The 18477-nt window shown below is 44.1% G+C and overlaps 1 protein-coding gene across 2 annotated transcripts; it reads left to right on the forward strand.

The window, feature by feature from the left end:
• The first annotated feature begins 364 nt into the window (after nt 1–364).
• On the forward strand, nt 365–10274 carry LOC118391360 (dehydrogenase/reductase SDR family member 13-like). Of its 2 annotated transcripts, XR_008122161.1 has the most exons (7): nt 365–611; nt 839–957; nt 1248–1371; nt 1701–2027; nt 2136–2317; nt 4778–4886; nt 10247–10274. XR_008122161.1 is itself a non-coding variant. In XM_035782690.2 (5 exons), the coding sequence occupies exons 1-5, from the start codon at nt 458–460 to the stop codon at nt 2393–2395; spliced, it is 984 nt and encodes a 327-aa protein (XP_035638583.1). In that variant the 5' UTR covers nt 368–457; the 3' UTR covers nt 2396–2647. The 2 variants fall into 2 exon arrangements, 1 of the variants encoding a protein (XP_035638583.1); XM_035782690.2 differs by lacking the exons at nt 4778–4886; nt 10247–10274 and having other exon boundaries at nt 368–611; nt 2136–2647.
• Nucleotides 10275–18477: the final 8203 nt, after the last annotated feature.

Raw genomic sequence — 18477 nt, forward strand, 5'->3', positions numbered from 1 at the left:
GGACACTCCCAAACTGAGGAGATGGTGTAGCGACCTTTGTTTAGGTAAACTAGTTTGCCAAGACTGGGGTTCAAGAACCGAAAGTCTCTGTTTGCTACAATACATGCAGTAAATGCACTCTTTTTTTGCTGCTTTGGTTAACGTTTTACCATGGGCTGTGAGTAGCTTGTAACTCCATGTTTGTTACAGTGTATTAACATTGCACTTAGCTATGTTTGTTCTGGCTTTGAACTGTGGAGTGTAGGTTTGAGGTCAACTAGGATGTTTGTTATTGTACGAGGAAGTCCGTGTTTATAACCACTAGGTGGCACGAAAATGAACTTGCCAAATTCTTGAACCATAATCAACTTGTTGCATAATTTGTTAATTTTATAAAGAGGGAGTGCCAGGACAAAGGGCGCGTTCATTGCCTAGCGCAACATCTACATCAATTCCTATGACGCTGTAGTTCATACTTATGTACAGTCAGAAAAGGTACTGTATGAAGATGTTCACACTGCTTCTTGTCAGCGCTGGACTCATCGCACTTTATGTACTTCGTAATTGGTATCTCAAACGACCAAGATGCAAAAGCAATGCCAAGTTGCATGGGAAAACTGTAATCGTCACTGGTGGGTTTGTACATTATAAAACAATGTGACACTAATGGTAGGCAATTATTCATCATCTTGTACAGTCAGTAAGTGACCGTTATCTCATGTTATGTACCGTTATTATTGGTGGTCATATGGGACTCATTCCGCATTTCTTTGCTCAATTGTAGAATTGTATTTAAAACATTTGGCGTTGGACATAAACTAGCCGTCTATGTGGGTGCGTCCCAATGGTGTCTCTCCAGGATCTAACACAGGCATTGGGAAAACAACAGCAATAGATCTGTCCAGAAGAGGTGCGAGGGTTATAATGGCCTGCCGAGATAAGCAGAGGGCAGAAGCTGCCATCAGTGACATCAAGAAGGTAAGAGAGGTGTCAGAATCCATGTCTCACTCCAGATGTCTGGTAAACAGTTGAACCTTGCTGTAGTTACATGTCTTTGACTGAGGGGGTGCCAGTGGATCATACATGGGCGATATTACTGTAGTTGCCTGAGTCAGGTTCACCCCTCACCCTGTCCCTCTCATTCACATTTGATTTTACAGATAGTTGTGCTCTGGTCACTAGCTGATTAATTTGTTGACGAGTTGGTTTATTAGTCTCTATAAAGTGAGGGACACAGAGCATCTGACTGGTCATTCTTACTTTCTCAGGAGACTGGGAACAATGAGGTTGTGTTCATGGAGCTGGACCTTGGAAGCCTACAGTCTGTGCGATCTTTTGCTGAGACCTTCCTGAAGTCTGAATTTAGACTCGATATTCTTGTCAACAACGCTGGTGAGTCATGCATTGCTGGCATGAGTCCGTTATTGAGTGTGATATTTCACATTGTGTTATAGTCATATTTGTTACATGTTCCATCCTCTCTCAAACACACCAAATCTCAATGGATTATATGGCTGGTTGGTTTCTTAATATCAAATCAAATGTATTTATATAGCCCTTCTTACATCAGCTGATATATCAAAGTGCTGTACAGAAGCCCAGCCTAAAACCCCAAACAGCAAGCAATGCAGGTGTAGGACATAAAATAATATACAGCAAACCTGCATTAACAAAGCAGTGAATGTGTGTTTCTTTTGAAAACATTTGTCCTCTTTATGCAGGGCTTATGAAAGGTGGCAAGACAAAGAATGGCGTGGGAATGATCTGTGGCGTTAATCACCTCGGCCACTTCCTGTTAACTGTGCTGCTGCTGGACCGTCTAAAGGAATGCGGTCCGAGTCGAGTGGTGACTGTCGCCTCCAAAGCTCATGAGTATGGCAAAATCGATTTTAACTGCCTGAGTACCCACAAAGACCTGGCTGTTGGAGAATCTGACTGGGCTTTGTTTAAGAAGTATAGTCATAGCAAGCTATGTAATATGCTCTTCACACACGAGCTTGCCAAAAGACTGGAGGGAACAAATGTCACCTGCTACAGCTTGTGTCCAGGTCAGTGCTTCAACACTTTATAGCATGTAAGCAAGACCGGATGGTATGTACTGTAACTGTGCAGAAATATACAATATGCTTACTAGTTCTGTTTATTTTCTATCACAGGAGCAGTCAAAACTGAAATAGGCCGGTATTCAAGCTCCTTGTGGTGTATGATGTCGGCACCTATCCTTTCGCTCTTCTATATGGACGCAGAATCTGGGGCCCAGACTACACTCTACTGTGCCCTCCAGGAGGGTATAGAGCCTCTGAGTGGATGCTACTTCTCCTGCTGTGCAGTACAGAAGGTGAATGCCGACGCCAAAGATGACGCTGTGGCCAAAAAATTGTGGGAAGTCAGTGAGATACTTTGTGGCATGTCTTAATGCAAACACAGAGACCCTGTTTTTCACTGTATTTATCAGGGCCAACACCCTGGTGGGACAATCCTGAAAATGTGTTGCTTTTCCTGATCATTCTTAACAGAGATGTATTCAAGTCCAATTGAATGCTGGAAATCTGTTCCATTCCGTTATTCCGTTAAGTGTGACAGTGGGTGAAAAGTCAAAGTTATACTGAAAAGATTAAATCGATTGATTGAATATTGAATAATAAAAAAAAGCTAGGCATATCCTCTCCCCTTGTGTCAAGACTGCTACTTAACTATTCCAGAAAAACCCTAGGCCTAGGTGATATGTCTCTGGGGAAGTGTCTCTGTCCCACCACATCATTTTTTGCTAATGCATGTAGACTCCAGACTGAGGAGAAATAAGGAGAAATCCACACAATGCGTCTCTAACCACCTCCTGGTTAAGAATGGCTACATTTACACAGGGAGCCCAATTATTATTTTTTTCCTACTAATTTGCCTTTTGATCAATCACATCAGATCTGAAAGGATCTGATGCGAAAATATCTGATGTGATTGGTCAAAAGACTAATTTTAGTGGTGGAAAAAGTACTCAATTGTCATACTTGAGTAAAACTAAAGATACCTTTATAAAGAATGACTCAAGTGAAAGTCAACCAGTAAAATACTACTTTAGTAAAAGTCTTTAAGTATTTGGTTTTAAATATACTTAAGTATCAAGAGTAAAAGTATAAATAATAACCAAAAAAATCCTTATATTAAGCAAACCAGCCTGCACCATTTTTTATTTTTCATTTACGGATAGCCAGAGGCACACTCCAACACTCAGACATAATTTACAAACGAAGTAGATGCTTTGTGAGTCTGCCAGATCAGAGGGTGTAGAGATGACCTGAGATGTTGTTACAGGAATTATATTCCTCTGTGTTTTAATACCCAATTAAAATTAAACACTGTCAATTTCTAAGAATTTGTAAGACTCATATTTGCATAAAATGGACAGAGACCAGTCTCAAAAATCAACCAGCTGCGTTTATTCTCGAGAGTACTGAACACGATACAGTTTACCACAGTACTACCCCGTCTCATCAACCAGCAGTACAATGGCTGTATAGTTCTCAAGCCTTCCCACATCGTCTCTCCCTAGTAAGATAATTTACGACCCAAGCCAAGGTCTGCCTGTGTAGATAAGCATTCTAGCCAGTCTGGCTATAAGTTCATTCATTTCTACCAAGGAACAGACAGTCATTGTTCTAATTCTTGATTATATTTACACACATTATATTCAGTACTAAAGTTGAAAAGAAAAGAAATTCATACATCTATACAGTAACATAATAGTTTTCTGATTAGTCAGTCCTGATTGAAATGTATACATAATTAGTCATTATTGATAAAAAAAAATCCCTTAACAGATGTTCTCTTGATAAGTGTCTGAATTTCACAGTCCTGCTAAGCATTAAAAATGTAAAGAGTACTTTTGGGTGTTAAAGGAAAATGTATAGAGTAAAAAGTACATTCTTTAGGAATGTAGTGAAGTAAAAGTTGTCAAAAATGTCAATAGTAAAGATACCTCAAAAACGACTTAAGTAGTACTTTAAAGTTATTCTGCCTAACCCTTGTGTGGTGTTCGGGTCTGTGGGACCCATTTTCAATGTTTACGAAAAAAAAAATAATACAGTGAATTATTTTTTCAACCTGAGACTCATTTGCCTTGGCTCGTTTTCTGTTAAGAACAAGTAAAATAACACATTTTCATTGAGTACACACTGTGCACCCCCCTACACGTGTATATTACATATGTGGGAGTAGGGTCCACTGGACCCAAGGGTAATAAAAGTGTGGGGAAGTGTGTGTGTAGGTGAAAACAAGTACAAATGAAACAAAAAGGTTTGCTGTGTGCATTCACTCTGTCTTCCTCCTCCATGGGCATGCTGTTTCAACATAGCACCAATAACCTGTCTGTCTCCCTGACTGTCTGTCTGTCTCCCGCTTTTCTCTCACTCTTTACCCTTTGTAGTGTGTGAGACTACAAAATGTCTTGTGGGAACCTGAACAATGGTATTACAATACATTATTTCGATACATTGTAAAAAATATTCTGTATATTCCCACACTCTACCCCAGCCAGCTGCAAATTGGGGGAGGGACACAACAAATAAACAGCTATGCATGTGTGGCTCCTTACCACAATCAGTATGGTAAAAATAATCTCTGCTCAGGGCCTTGGAAATCATTTTTGCAGAGAGAGAAGCTAGTGAAAAAATGAGATCACCAAATGAAACACACTCGTGACTGTACCTTAAGTGTCCATGGACCACTCCCTCATTCTCAAAAATATAAATATTGTTTAATTATTCAAACTTTTGATGCCCAAGGGTCTCTCTGTGTTCCACAGTTTACATTCCATTGTCGAACACTACAGAGCATAGGGGCAGGAGAGTTATGACAGAAGGAAGGATTCCGCCCGACCCACAGAACCAACAACTCCAATACAAGAAGTTAGTGTGAGTGATGTTGTTGCATGTGTGTGTCTGGTTCTCCTACCCTGGCCTGCTGTAGCTATATATGTGAGTGATGTTGTTGCATGTGTGTGTCTGGTTCTCCTACCCTGGCCTGCTGTAGCTATATATGTGAGTGATGTTGTTGCATGTGTGTGTCTGGTTCTCCTACCCTGGCCTGCTGTAGCTATATATGTGAGTGATGTTGTTGCATGTGTGTGTCTGGTTCTCCTACCCTGGCCTGCTGTAGCTATATATGTGAGTGATGTTGTTGCATGTGTGTGTCTGGTTCTCCTACCCTGGCCTGCTGTAGCTATATATGTGAGTGATGTTGTTGCATGTGTGTGTCTGGTTCTCCTACCCTGGCCTGCTGTAGCTATATATGTGAGTGATGTTGTTGCATGTGTGTGTCTGGTTCTCCTACCCTGGCCTGCTGTAGCTATATATGTGAGTGATGTTGTTGCATGTGTGTGTCTGGTTCTCCTACCCTGGCCTGCTGTAGCTATATATGTGAGTGATGTTGTTGCATGTGTGTGTCTGGTTCTCCTACCCTGGCCTGCTGTAGCTATATATGTGAGTGATGTTGTTGCATGTGTGTGTCTGGTTCTCCTACCCTGGCCTGCTGTAGCTATATATGTGAGTGATGTTGTTGCATGTGTGTGTCTGGTTCTCCTACCCTGGCCTGCTGTAGCTATATATGTGAGTGATGTTGTTGCATGTGTGTGTCTGGTTCTCCTACCCTGGCCTGCTGTAGCTATATATGTGAGTGATGTTGTTGCATGTGTGTGTCTGGTTCTCCTACCCTGGCCTGCTGTAGCTATATATGTGAGTGATGTTGTTGCATGTGTGTGTCTGGTTCTCCTACCCTGGCCTGCTGTAGCTATATATGTGAGTGATGTTGTTGCATGTGTGTGTCTGGTTCTCCTACCCTGGCCTGCTGTAGCTATATATGTGAGTGATGTTGTTGCAACCCTGGCCTGCTGTAGCTATATATGTGAGTGATGTTGTTGCATGTGTGTGTCTGGTTCTCCTACCCTGGCCTGCTGTAGCTATATATGTGAGTGATGTTGTTGCATGTGTGTGTCTGGTTCTCCTACCCTGGCCTGCTGTAGCTATATATGTGAGTGATGTTGTTGCATGTGTGTGTCTGGTTCTCCTACCCTGGCCTGCTGTAGCTATATATGTGAGTGATGTTGTTGCATGTGTGTGTCTGGTTCTCCTACCCTGGCCTGCTGTAGCTATATATGTGAGTGATGTTGTTGCATGTGTGTGTCTGGTTCTCCTACCCTGGCCTGCTGTAGCTATATATGTGAGTGATGTTGTTGCATGTGTGTGTCTGGTTCTCCTACCCTGGCCTGCTGTAGCTATATATGTGAGTGATGTTGTTGCATGTGTGTGTCTGGTTCTCCTACCCTGGCCTGCTGTAGCTATATATGTGAGTGATGTTGTTGCATGTGTGTGTCTGGTTCTCCTACCCTGGCCTGCTGTAGCTATATATGTGAGTGATGTTGTTGCATGTGTGTGTCTGGTTCTCCTACCCTGGCCTGCTGTAGCTATATATGTGAGTGATGTTGTTGCATGTGTGTGTCTGGTTCTCCTACCCTGGCCTGCTGTAGCTATATATGTGAGTGATGTTGTTGCATGTGTGTGTCTGGTTCTCCTACCCTGGCCTGCTGTAGCTATATATGTGAGTGATGTTGTTGCATGTGTGTGTCTGGTTCTCCTACCCTGGCCTGCTGTAGCTATATATGTGAGTGATGTTGTTGCATGTGTGTGTCTGGTTCTCCTACCCTGGCCTGCTGTAGCTATATATGTGAGTGATGTTGTTGCATGTGTGTGTCTGGTTCTCCTACCCTGGCCTGCTGTAGCTATATATGTGAGTGATGTTGTTGCATGTGTGTGTCTGGTTCTCCTACCCTGGCCTGCTGTAGCTATATATGTGAGTGATGTTGTTGCATGTGTGTGTCTGGTTCTCCTACCCTGGCCTGCTGTAGCTATATATGTGAGTGATGTTGTTGCATGTGTGTGTCTGGTTCTCCTACCCTGGCCTGCTGTAGCTATATATGTGAGTGATGTTGTTGCATGTGTGTGTCTGGTTCTCCTACCCTGGCCTGCTGTAGCTATATATGTGAGTGATGTTGTTGCATGTGTGTGTCTGGTTCTCCTACCCTGGCCTGCTGTAGCTATATATGTGAGTGATGTTGTTGCATGTGTGTGTCTGGTTCTCCTACCCCTGCTGTAGCTATATATGTGAGTGATGTTGTTGCATGTGTGTGTCTGGTTCTCCTACCCTGGCCTGCTGTAGCTATATGTGAGTGATGTTGTTGCATGTGTGTGTCTGGTTCTCCTACCCTGGCCTGCTGTAGCTATATATGTGAGTGATGTTGTTGCATGTGTGTGTCTGGTTCTCCTACCCTGGCCTGCTGTAGCTATATATGTGAGTGATGTTGTTGCATGTGTGTCTGGTTCTCCTACCCTGGCCTGCTGTAGCTATATATGTGAGTGATGTTGTTGCATGTGTGTGTCTGGTTCTCCTACCCTGGCCTGCTGTAGCTATATATGTGAGTGATGTTGTTGCATGTGTGTGTCTGGTTCTCCTACCCTGGCCTGCTGTAGCTATATATGTGAGTGATGTTGTTGCATGTGTGTGTCTGGTTCTCCTACCCTGGCCTGCTGTAGCTATATATGTGAGTGATGTTGTTGCATGTGTGTGTCTGGTTCTCCTACCCTGGCCTGCTGTAGCTATATATGTGAGTGATGTTGTTGCATGTGTGTGTCTGGTTCTCCTACCCTGGCCTGCTGTAGCTATATATGTGAGTGATGTTGTTGCATGTGTGTGTCTGGTTCTCCTACCCTGGCCTGCTGTAGCTATATATGTGAGTGATGTTGTTGCATGTGTGTGTCTGGTTCTCCTACCCTGGCCTGCTGTAGCTATATATGTGAGTGATGTTGTTGCATGTGTGTGTCTGGTTCTCCTACCCTGGCCTGCTGTAGCTATATATGTGAGTGATGTTGTTGCATGTGTGTGTCTGGTTCTCCTACCCTGGCCTGCTGTAGCTATATATGTGAGTGATGTTGTTGCATGTGTGTGTCTGGTTCTCCTACCCTGGCCTGCTGTAGCTATATATGTGAGTGATGTTGTTGCATGTGTGTGTCTGGTTCTCCTACCCTGGCCTGCTGTAGCTATATATGTGAGTGATGTTGTTGCATGTGTGTGTCTGGTTCTCCTACCCTGGCCTGCTGTAGCTATATATGTGAGTGATGTTGTTGCATGTGTGTGTCTGGTTCTCCTACCCTGGCCTGCTGTAGCTATATATGTGAGTGATGTTGTTGCATGTGTGTGTCTGGTTCTCCTACCCTGGCCTGCTGTAGCTATATATGTGAGTGATGTTGTTGCATGTGTGTGTCTGGTTCTCCTACCCTGGCCTGCTGTAGCTATATATGTGAGTGATGTTGTTGCATGTGTGTGTCTGGTTCTCCTACCCTGGCCTGCTGTAGCTATATATGTGAGTGATGTTGTTGCATGTGTGTGTCTGGTTCTCCTACCCTGGCCTGCTGTAGCTATATATGTGAGTGATGTTGTTGCATGTGTGTGTCTGGTTCTCCTACCCTGGCCTGCTGTAGCTATATATGTGAGTGATGTTGTTGCATGTGTGTGTCTGGTTCTCCTACCCTGGCCTGCTGTAGCTATATATGTGAGTGATGTTGTTGCATGTGTGTGTCTGGTTCTCCTACCCTGGCCTGCTGTAGCTATATATGTGAGTGATGTTGTTGCATGTGTGTGTCTGGTTCTCCTACCCTGGCCTGCTGTAGCTATATATGTGAGTGATGTTGTTGCATGTGTGTGTCTGGTTCTCCTACCCTGGCCTGCTGTATTGAGTGATGTTGTTGCATGTCTGGTTCTCCTACCCTGGCCTGCTGTAGCTATATATGTGAGTGATGTTGTTGCATGTGTGTGTCTGGTTCTCCTACCCTGGCCTGCTGTAGCTATATATGTGAGTGATGTTGTTGCATGTGTGTGTCTGGTTCTCCTACCCTGGCCTGCTGTAGCTATATATGTGAGTGATGTTGTTGCATGTGTGTGTCTGGTTCTCCTACCCTGGCCTGCTGTAGCTATATATGTGAGTGATGTTGTTGCATGTGTGTGTCTGGTTCTCCTACCCTGGCCTGCTGTAGCTATATATGTGAGTGATGTTGTTGCATGTGTGTGTCTGGTTCTCCTACCCTGGCCTGCTGTAGCTATATATGTGAGTGATGTTGTTGCATGTGTGTGTCTGGTTCTCCTACCCTGGCCTGCTGTAGCTATATATGTGAGTGATGTTGTTGCATGTGTGTGTCTGGTTCTCTACCCTGGCCTGCTGTAGCTATATATGTGAGTGATGTTGTTGCATGTGTGTGTCTGGTTCTCCTACCCTCTGTAGCTATATATGTGAGTGATGTTGTTGCATGTGTGTGTCTGGTTCTCCTACCCTGGCCTGCTGTAGCTATATATGTGAGTGATGTTGTTGCATGTGTGTGTCTGGTTCTCCTACCCTGGCCTGCTGTAGCTATATATGTGAGTGATGTTGTTGCATGTGTGTGTCTGGTTCTCTACTGTAGCTATATATGTGAGTGATGTTGTTGCATGTGTGTGTCTGGTTCTCCTACCCTGGCCTGCTGTAGCTATATATGTGAGTGATGTTGTTGCATGTGGTTCTCCTACCCTGGTGTGTCTGGTTCTCCTACCCTGGCCTGCTGTAGCTATATATGTGAGTGATGTTGTTGCATGTGTGTGTCTGGTTCTCCTACCCTGGCCTGCTGTCTATATATGTGAGTGATGTTGTTGCATGTGTGTGTCTGGTTCTCCTACCCTGGCCTGCTGTAGCTATATATGTGAGTGATGTTGTTGCATGTGTGTGTCTGGTTCTTACCCTGGCCTGCTGTAGCTATATATGTGAGTGATGTTGTTGCATGTGTGTGTCTGGTTCTCCTACCCTGGCCTGCTGTAGCTATATATGTGAGTGATGTTGTTGCATGTGTGTGTCTGGTTCTCCTACCCTGGCCTGCTGTAGCTATATATGTGAGTGATGTTGTTGCATGTGTGTGTCTGGTTCTCCTACCCTGGCCTGCTGTAGCTATATATGTGAGTGATGTTGTTGCATGTGTGTGTCTGGTTCTCCTACCCTGGCCTGCTGTAGCTATATATGTGAGTGATGTTGTTGCATGTGTGTGTCTGGTTCTCCTACCCTGGCCTGCTGTAGCTATATATGTGAGTGATGTTGTTGCATGTGTGTGTCTGGTTCTCCTACCCTGGCCTGCTGTAGCTATATATGTGAGTGAGTGAGATGTTGGTAAAATTCCTGAACTAAATTATTCCATCATTCTAGATTGCAGCCGGTAGCAACAAGAAGAAGCTCTGCAATGTGTGGACCCAAGAAGGACAGAAAGACACATACACATGCCTCAAGTGCAATAAATACATTTGCAACACACACAGAGTAAAACTCTTTCCCTCATGTGGTGTGTGACCGGCCTTAATTTGTGTTCATGGGGCTCATTTATCATTTTCATAAAATACTGTATGTAAAATTGTCCTTCCAATTGGTTCAGTTCAAAGCAGTAAACATCAATAGTGGAGAGAAAACCTGGTTTCATTTATATTTGCTCAAGATAAACATTATTTATTCCACCCATGTCTTGATTATAATTTTATTTAAAAAAATGTATAGCACTTTTATTGATAAATGTGATCCAGTAGAGGTAAATGGCAAATATCAACCATGTATGCTGTCTATATTGCTTGCAATTGATATGTCAACATCTAACTATTAAGTGTTTTAACATAAATTGTTATATATGTATTGTTTTAATTTAAAAAACAATAATTATGTTGGTCCATCATCAGAGCTGTGAACATTGGGTGAATAACAAAAACATGAACACCACACAAGGGTACTTTACACCACTGCCAATTAGTGGAAATAATATCAGAATTGTGCTGCCTGTCTAAACGCTGACATTAATGTGACTTGTGCATCTAGATCTGAAGCCATGTCTACATGACAGTTTATGCAGCTTTGTATTCTGATCATTGAGTTCTGATCCATTCGAACATGTAATGTGTCTACACCTACATTGAAATGTGTCTACCGTGTCCATGTTGTGTCTGGATTCCCTTTTCCCCGCGCTACATTGAAATGTGTCTACCGTGTCCATGTTGTGTCTGGATTCCCTTTTCGCTACATTGAAATGTGTCTACCGTGTCCATGTTGTGTCTGGATTCCCTTTTCCGCGCTACATTGAAATGTGTCTACCGTGTCCATGTTGTGTCTGGATTCTCTTTTGCTACATTGAAATGTGTCTACCGTGTCCATGTTGTGTCTGGATTCCCTTTTCCGCGCTACATTGAAATGTGTCTACCGTGTCCATGTTGTGTCTGGATTCCCTTTTCCGCGCTACATTGAAATGTGTCTACCGTGTCCATGTTGTGTCTGATTCCCTTTTGTCATTGAAATGTGTCTACCGTGTCCATGTTGTGTCTGGATTCCCTTTTCCCGCGCTACATTGAAATGTGTCTACCGTGTCCATGTTGTGTCTGGATTCCCTTTTCCCGCTACATTGAAATGTGTCTACCGTGTCCATGTTGTGCCTGGATTCCCTTTTCCCCGCTACATTGAAATGTGTCTACCGTGTCCATGTTGTGCCTGGATTCCCTTTTCCCGCTACATTGAAATGTGTCTACCGTGTCCATGTTGTGTCTGGATTCCCTTTTCCCGCGCTACATTGAAATGTGTCTACCGTGTCCATGTTGTGTCTGGATTCCCTTTTCCGCGCTACATTGAAATGTGTCTACCGTGTCCATGTTGTGTCTGGATTCCCTTTTCCCGCTACATTGAAATGTGTCTACCGTGTCCATGTTGTGTCTGTGCTACTGTCTACCGTGTCCATGTTGTCCCTTTTCCGCGCTACATTGAAATGTGTCTACCGTGTCCGTGTCCATGTCCATGTTGTGTCTGGATTCCCTTTTCCCGCGCTACATTGAAATGTGTCTCGTGTCCATGTTGTGTCTGGATTCCCTTTTCCGCGCTACATTGAAATGTGTCTACCGTGTCCATGTTGTGTCTGGATTCCCTTTTCTGGATTCCCCCCGCTACATTGAAATGTGTCTACCGTGTCCATGTTGTGTCTGGATTCCCTTTTCCGCGCTACATTGAAATGTGTCTACCGTGTCCATGTTGTGTCTGGATTCCCTTTTCCCGCGCTACATTGAAATGTGTCTACCGTGTCCATGTTGTGTCTGGATTCCCTTTTCCCGCGCTACATTGAAATGTGTCTACCGTGTCCATGTTGTGTCTGGATTCCCTTTTCCGCTACATTGAAATGTGTCTACCGTGTCCATGTTGTGTCTGGATTCCTTTTCGCTACATTGAAATGTGTCTACCGTGTCCATGTTGTGTCTGGATTCCCTTTTCCCGCGCTACATTGAAATGTGTCTACCGTGTCCATGTTGTGTCTGGATTCCCTTTTCCCGCGCTACATTGAAATGTGTCTGTGTCCATGTTGTGTCTGGATTCCCTTTTCCCGCGCTACATTGAAATGTGTCTACCGTGTCCCATTCCCTTTTCCCTTTACATTGAAATGTGTCTACCGTGTCCATGTTGTGTCTGATTCCCTTTTCCCGCGCTACATTGAAATGTGTCTACCGTGTCCATGTTGTGTCTGGCTTTTCCCGCTACATTGAAATGTGTCTACCGTGTCCATGTTGTGTCTGGATTCCCTTTTCCGCGCTACATTGAAATGTGTCTACCGTGTCCATGTTGTGTCTGGATTCCCTTTTCCCGCGCTACATTGAAATGTGTTACCGTGTCCATGTTGTGTCGCTACATTGAAATGTGTCTACCGTGTCCATGTTGTGTCTGGATTCCCTTTTCCCGCGCTACATTGAAATGTGTCTACCGTGTCCATGTTGTGTCTGGATTCCCTTTTCCGCGCTACATTGAAATGTGTCTACCGTGTCCATGTTGTGATTCCCTGCTACATTGATGTGTTACCGTGTCCATGTTGTGTCTTTCCCCGCGCTACATTGAAAACCGTGTCCATGTGTCTACCGTGTCCATGTTGTGTCTGGATTCCCTTTTCCCGCGCTACATTGAAATGTGTCTACCGTGTCCATGTTGTGTCTGGATTCCCTTTTCCCGCTACATTGAAATGTGTCTACCGTGTCCATGTTGTGCCTGATTCCCTTTTCGCTACATTGAAATGTGTCTGCTACATTGAAATGTGTCTACCGTGTCCATGTTGTGTCTGGATTCCCTTTTCCCGCGCTACATTGAAATGTGTCTACCGTGTCCATGTTGTGTCTGGATTCCCTTTTCCCGCGCTACATTGAAATGTGTCTACCGTGTCCATGTTGTCCATTCCCTTTTGCTACATTGAAATGTGTCTACCGTGTCCATGTTGTGTCTGGATTCCCTTTTCCGCGCTACATTGAAATGTGTCTACCGTGTCCATGTTGTGCCTGGATTCCCTTTTGCTACATTGAAATGTGTCTACCGTGTCCATGTTGTGTCTGGATTCCCTTTTCCCGCTACATTGAAATGTGTCTACCGTGTCCATGTTGTGTCTGGATTCCCTTTTCGCGCTACATTGAAATGTGTCTACCGTGTCCATGTTGTGTCATTGAAATGTGTCTACCGTGTCCATGTTGTGTCTGCTACATTGAAATGTGTCTACCGTGTCCATGTTGTGCCTGGATTCCCTTTTCCCGCGCTACATTGAAATGTGTCTACCGTGTCCATGTTGTGTCTGGATTCCCTTTTCCTACATTGAAATGTGTCTACCGTGTCCATGTTGTGTCTGGATTCCCTTTTCCCGCGCTACATTGAAATGTGTCTACCGTGTCCATGTTGTGTCTGGATTCCCTTTTCCCGCTACATTGAAATGTGTCTACCGTGTCCATGTTGTGTCTGGATTCCCTTTTCTACATTGAAATTTCTACCGTGTCCATGTTGTGTCTGGATTCCCTTTTGCTACATTGAAATGTGTCTACCGTGTCCATGTTGTGTCTGATTCCCTTTTCCGCGCTACATTGAAATGTGTCTACCGTGTCCTGTCATTGAAATGTGTCTATTCCATGTTGTGTCTGGATTCCCTTTTCCCGCGCTACATTGAAATGTGTCTACCGTGTCCATGTTGTGTCTGATTCCCTTTTCCCGCTACATTGAAATGTGTCTACCGTGTCCATGTTGTGTCTGGATTCCCTTTTCCGCGCTACATTGAAATGTGTCTACCGTGTCCATGTTGTGTCTGGATTCCCTTTTCCGCTACATTGAAATGTGTCTACCGTGTCCATGTTGTGTCTGGATTCCTTTTCCCGCTACATTGAAATGTGTCTACCGTGTCCATGTTGTGTCTGGATTCCCTTTTCCCGCTACATTGAAATGTGTCTACCGTGTCCATGTTGTGTCTGGATTCCCTTTTCCCGCGCTACATTGAAATGTGTCTACCGTGTCCATGTTGTGTCTGGATTCCCTTTTCCCGCGCTACATTGAAATGTGTCTACCGTGTCCATGTTGTGTCTGGATTCCCTTTTCCCGCTACATTGAAATGTGTCTACCGTGTCCATGTTGTGTCTGGATTCCCTTTTCCCGCGCTACATTGAAATGTGTCTACCGTGTCCATGTTGTGTCTGGATTCCCTTTTCCGCGCTACATTGAAATGTGTCTACCGTGTCCATGTTGTGTCTGGATTCCCTTTTCCCGCGCTACATTGAAATGTGTCTACCGTGTCCATGTTTGTGATTCTGGATTCCCTTTTGCTACATTGAAATGTGTCTACCGTGTCCATGTTGTGTCTGGATTCCCTTTTCCCGCTACATTGAAATGTGTCTACCGTGTCCATGTTGTGTCTGGATTCCCTTTTCCCGCGCTACATTGAAATGTGTCTACCGTGTCCATGTTGTGTCTGGATTCCCTTTTCCTACATTGAAATGTGTCTACCGTGTCCATGTTGTGTCTGGATTCCCTTTTCCCGCGCTACATTGAAATGTGTCTACCGTGTCCATGTTGTGTCTGGATTCCCTTTTCGCTACATTGAAATGTGTCTACCGTGTCCATGTTGTGTCTGGATTCCCTTTTCCCGCGCTACATTGAAATGTGTCTACCGTGTCCATGTTGTGTCTGGATTCCCTTTTCCCGCGCTACATTGAAATGTGTCTACCGTGTCCATGTTGTGTCTGGATTCCCTTTTCCCGCGCTACATTGAAATGTGTCTACCGTGTCCATGTTGTGTCTGGATTCCCTTTTCCCTACATTGAAATGTGTCTACCGTGTCCATGTTTGTGCTACATTGAAATGTGTCTACCGTGTCCATGTTGTGTCTGGATTCCCTTTTCCCGCGCTACATTGAAATGTGTCTACCGTGTCCATGTTGTGTCTGGATTCCCTTTTCCCGCTACATTGAAATGTGTCTACCGTGTCCATGTTGTGTCTGGATTCCCTTTTCCCGCGCTACATTGAAATGTGTCTACCGTGTCCATGTTGTGTCTGGATTCCCTTTTCGCTACATTGAAATGTGTCTACCGTGTCCATGTTGTGTCTGGATTCCCTTTTCCCGCGCTACATTGAAATGTGTCTACCGTGTCCATGTTGTGTCTGGATTCCCTTTTCCCCCCGCTACATTGAAATGTGTCTACCGTGTCCATGTTGTGTCTGGATTCCCTTTTCCCGCTACATTGAAATGTGTCTACCGTGTCCATGTTGTGTCTGGATTCCCTTTTCCCCGCTACATTGAAATGTGTCTACCGTGTCCATGTTGTGTCTGGAAATTTCCCGCTACATTGAAATGTGTCTACCGTGTCCATGTTGTGTCTGGATTCCCTTTTCCCGCTACATTGAAATGTGTCTACCGTGTCCATGTTGTGTCTGATTCCCTTTTCCGCGCTACATTGAAATGTGTCTACCGTGTCCATGTTGTGTCTGGATTCCCTTTTCCCGCTACATTGAAATGTGTCTACCGTGTCCATGTTGTGTCTGGATTCCCTTTTCCCGCGCTACATTGAAATGTGTCTACCGTGTCCATGTTGTGCCTGGATTCCCGCGCTACATTGAAATGTGTCTACCGTGTCCATGTTGTGTCTGGATTCCCTTTTCCGCGCTACATTGAAATGTGTCTACCGTGTCCATGTTGTGCCTGGATTCCCTTTTCCGCGCTACATTGAAATGTGTCTACCGTGTCCATGTTGTGTCTGGATTCCCTTTTCCCGCTACATTGAAATGTGTCTACCGTGTCCATGTTGTGCCTGGATTCCCTTTTCCTACATTGAAATGTGTCTACCGTGTCCATGTTGTGTCTGGATTCCCTTTTCCGCGCCATTGAAATGTGTCTACCATGTCCATGTTGTGCCTGGATTCCCTTTTCCCCGCTACATTGAAATGTGTCTACCGTGTCCATGTTGTGTCTGGATTCCCTTTTGCTACATTGAAATGTGTCTACCGTGTCCATGTTTGTCTGATTCCCTTTTCCGCGCTACATTGAAATGTGTCTACCTTGTCCATGTTGTGTCTGGATTCCCTTTTCCCGCGCTACATTGAAATGTGTCTACCATGTCCATGTTGTGCCTGGATTCCCTTTTCCCGCGCTACATTGAAATGTGTCTACCGTGTCCATGTTGTGTCTGGATTCCCTTTTCCCGCGCTACATTGAAATGTGTCTACCGTGTCCATGTTGTGCCTGGATTCCCTTTTCCCGCGCTACATTGAAATGTGTCTACCGTGTCCATGTTGTGTCTGGATTCCCTTTTCCCGCGCTACATTGAAATGTGTCTACCGTGTCCATGTTGTGTCTGGATTCCCTTTTCCCGCGCTACATTGAAATGTGTCTACCGTGTCCATGTTGTGTCTGGATTCCCTTTTCCCGCGCTACATTGAAATGTGTCTACCGTGTCCATGTTGTGTCTGGATTCCCTTTTCCCGTGGTGTCCATGTTGTGTCTGGATTCCCTTTTCCCGCGCTACATTGAAATGTCTGTATGCATTCTGCAAATGGTGGAACAGGCTAAATCTGATAATAACACAACAACTTGATGGCAGTAGCCAACTACTGTAGCTAACTAGCCAACTAACCTCTGACAAGCCAGGTAACTAGCAAAGCTGAAGGGATGGCAAACAGGATAGCATAACTCTTGCCAAACAATAAATTGTTTTCCTAGTAATGCTGGCTAGCATTTATGAAGCCAGAAAACACTTTAATGAAAAAAAGATGCCTCTCGCTCCCGAAACACGTTTTCTGGAGACAGTGCTGATGTGCTGATGACATCGCCCACTGTATGCACTTTTGGTTGCCTGATTGCATCCAGACTGAGGAGAAATCCGTACACAATGGACCATTGACCATCTCCTGAAGTGGTCAGCCAGATCAGAAAACAATCTGATCACAATGCTACTTTTGTGCATCTAGACCAGGGGTGTCAAAGTCAAATGGACGGAGGGCCAAATAAAAAATTTAGCTACAAGCCGAGGGCCGGACTGTTCGAATGTTCATTGAAACATTTTTAAATGACGCATATAGTCTAGTGAACCTAATTGAACCTACTGAAAACCTAACAAATATATTCCAATATGATCAGATAAATAAAGCAATATTTTCTTATGGCTCTGTCAGTAATCTTTAATTTTCAACAGACACAAAAGACAAATTTCCTTTATATAAAAATCCCCATAACATGAACATTAAATGAAAGAAACCGGTATTCAAGGCACCATCAGTAGCCTATATTTTCTATTTTAGCAAAAGTGGGCTAAATTTACTTCAAAGAAAAAAACAATAATAGCAATTTTCTATCATCCACTCAACTGAAATATTTTTAAAATATAATTGGATTGAAATACAATAAAATAAAGTGCAAAAATCTATTAATCAAAAACAACACTTTGTTTAAGGAGAAGTAACATGCAGTGAAAACAAATATTAAACTTTAACTTTTAAACTTGAACTGAGTAAAAACTCTAAATATGTGATTGCACAGTAATGTTCACTTGTTTGAGGTTGAGGGTGATACTTGGTGGTGTCCCATCTTTTCCACAAGTTCATCAATGTTCGGGGTAAGGCTCTGAGCTGAGGAAATCCTCAGAATTGAGTGGAGGTGTTCAGCAGTAAGTCGACTTCTGTGTGATGTTTTGTTCAAGTTCATCAAAGAAAACAGTTGTTCACACAGGTATGTGCTGCCAAACATAGACAACGTTTGAGCAGCCTGGATGCGCAGCTGGGGCATTGTGTCGGGAGGAAACGGGCGAACTCCGCAGCACCCACTGCCGCATATTTTGCCCTCAGTGCATCATTGCATTGGAGGTCAATCAACTCCATTTGGAGGTTTGGTGGTGAGCTTTCCACGTCAACAGCAAATGGGTTACCGAGCAGTTCCAACCTGCTTTTTTGTGCTTCAAAGTCAGCAAATCGGCGTCGAAAGTCAGCGGCAAGCATACCTATTTTATCAGCCAACTGTGCGCTCGGGAACGCACTGGTAGAGAGCTTCTCTTTCATGGTCTGGCAGCTGGGAAAGTGGCTCAAATTTTCTTTCCGCATCTGCGTCTCCCACAGAGTCAGTTTGGTTTTAAATGCCT

The sequence above is a fragment of the Oncorhynchus keta genome, unplaced genomic scaffold (genome assembly GCF_023373465.1).
Source record: "Oncorhynchus keta strain PuntledgeMale-10-30-2019 unplaced genomic scaffold, Oket_V2 Un_contig_6244_pilon_pilon, whole genome shotgun sequence".
NCBI classification, from domain to species: domain Eukaryota; kingdom Metazoa; phylum Chordata; class Actinopteri; order Salmoniformes; family Salmonidae; genus Oncorhynchus; species Oncorhynchus keta.

Bases quoted from the DNA above. Each gene is read 5' to 3' on its own strand.
- LOC118391360 (XM_035782690.2), top strand. From the start codon at position 458: ATGTACAGTCAGAAAAGGTACTGTATGAAGATGTTCACACTGCTTCTT. The intron at 612-838 runs GTGGGTTTGTAC...GTGTCTCTCCAG, and splicing joins GAAAACTGTAATCGTCACTG to GATCTAACACAGGCATTGGG. The intron at 2,028-2,135 runs GTCAGTGCTTCA...TTTCTATCACAG, and splicing joins CTGCTACAGCTTGTGTCCAG to GAGCAGTCAAAACTGAAATA.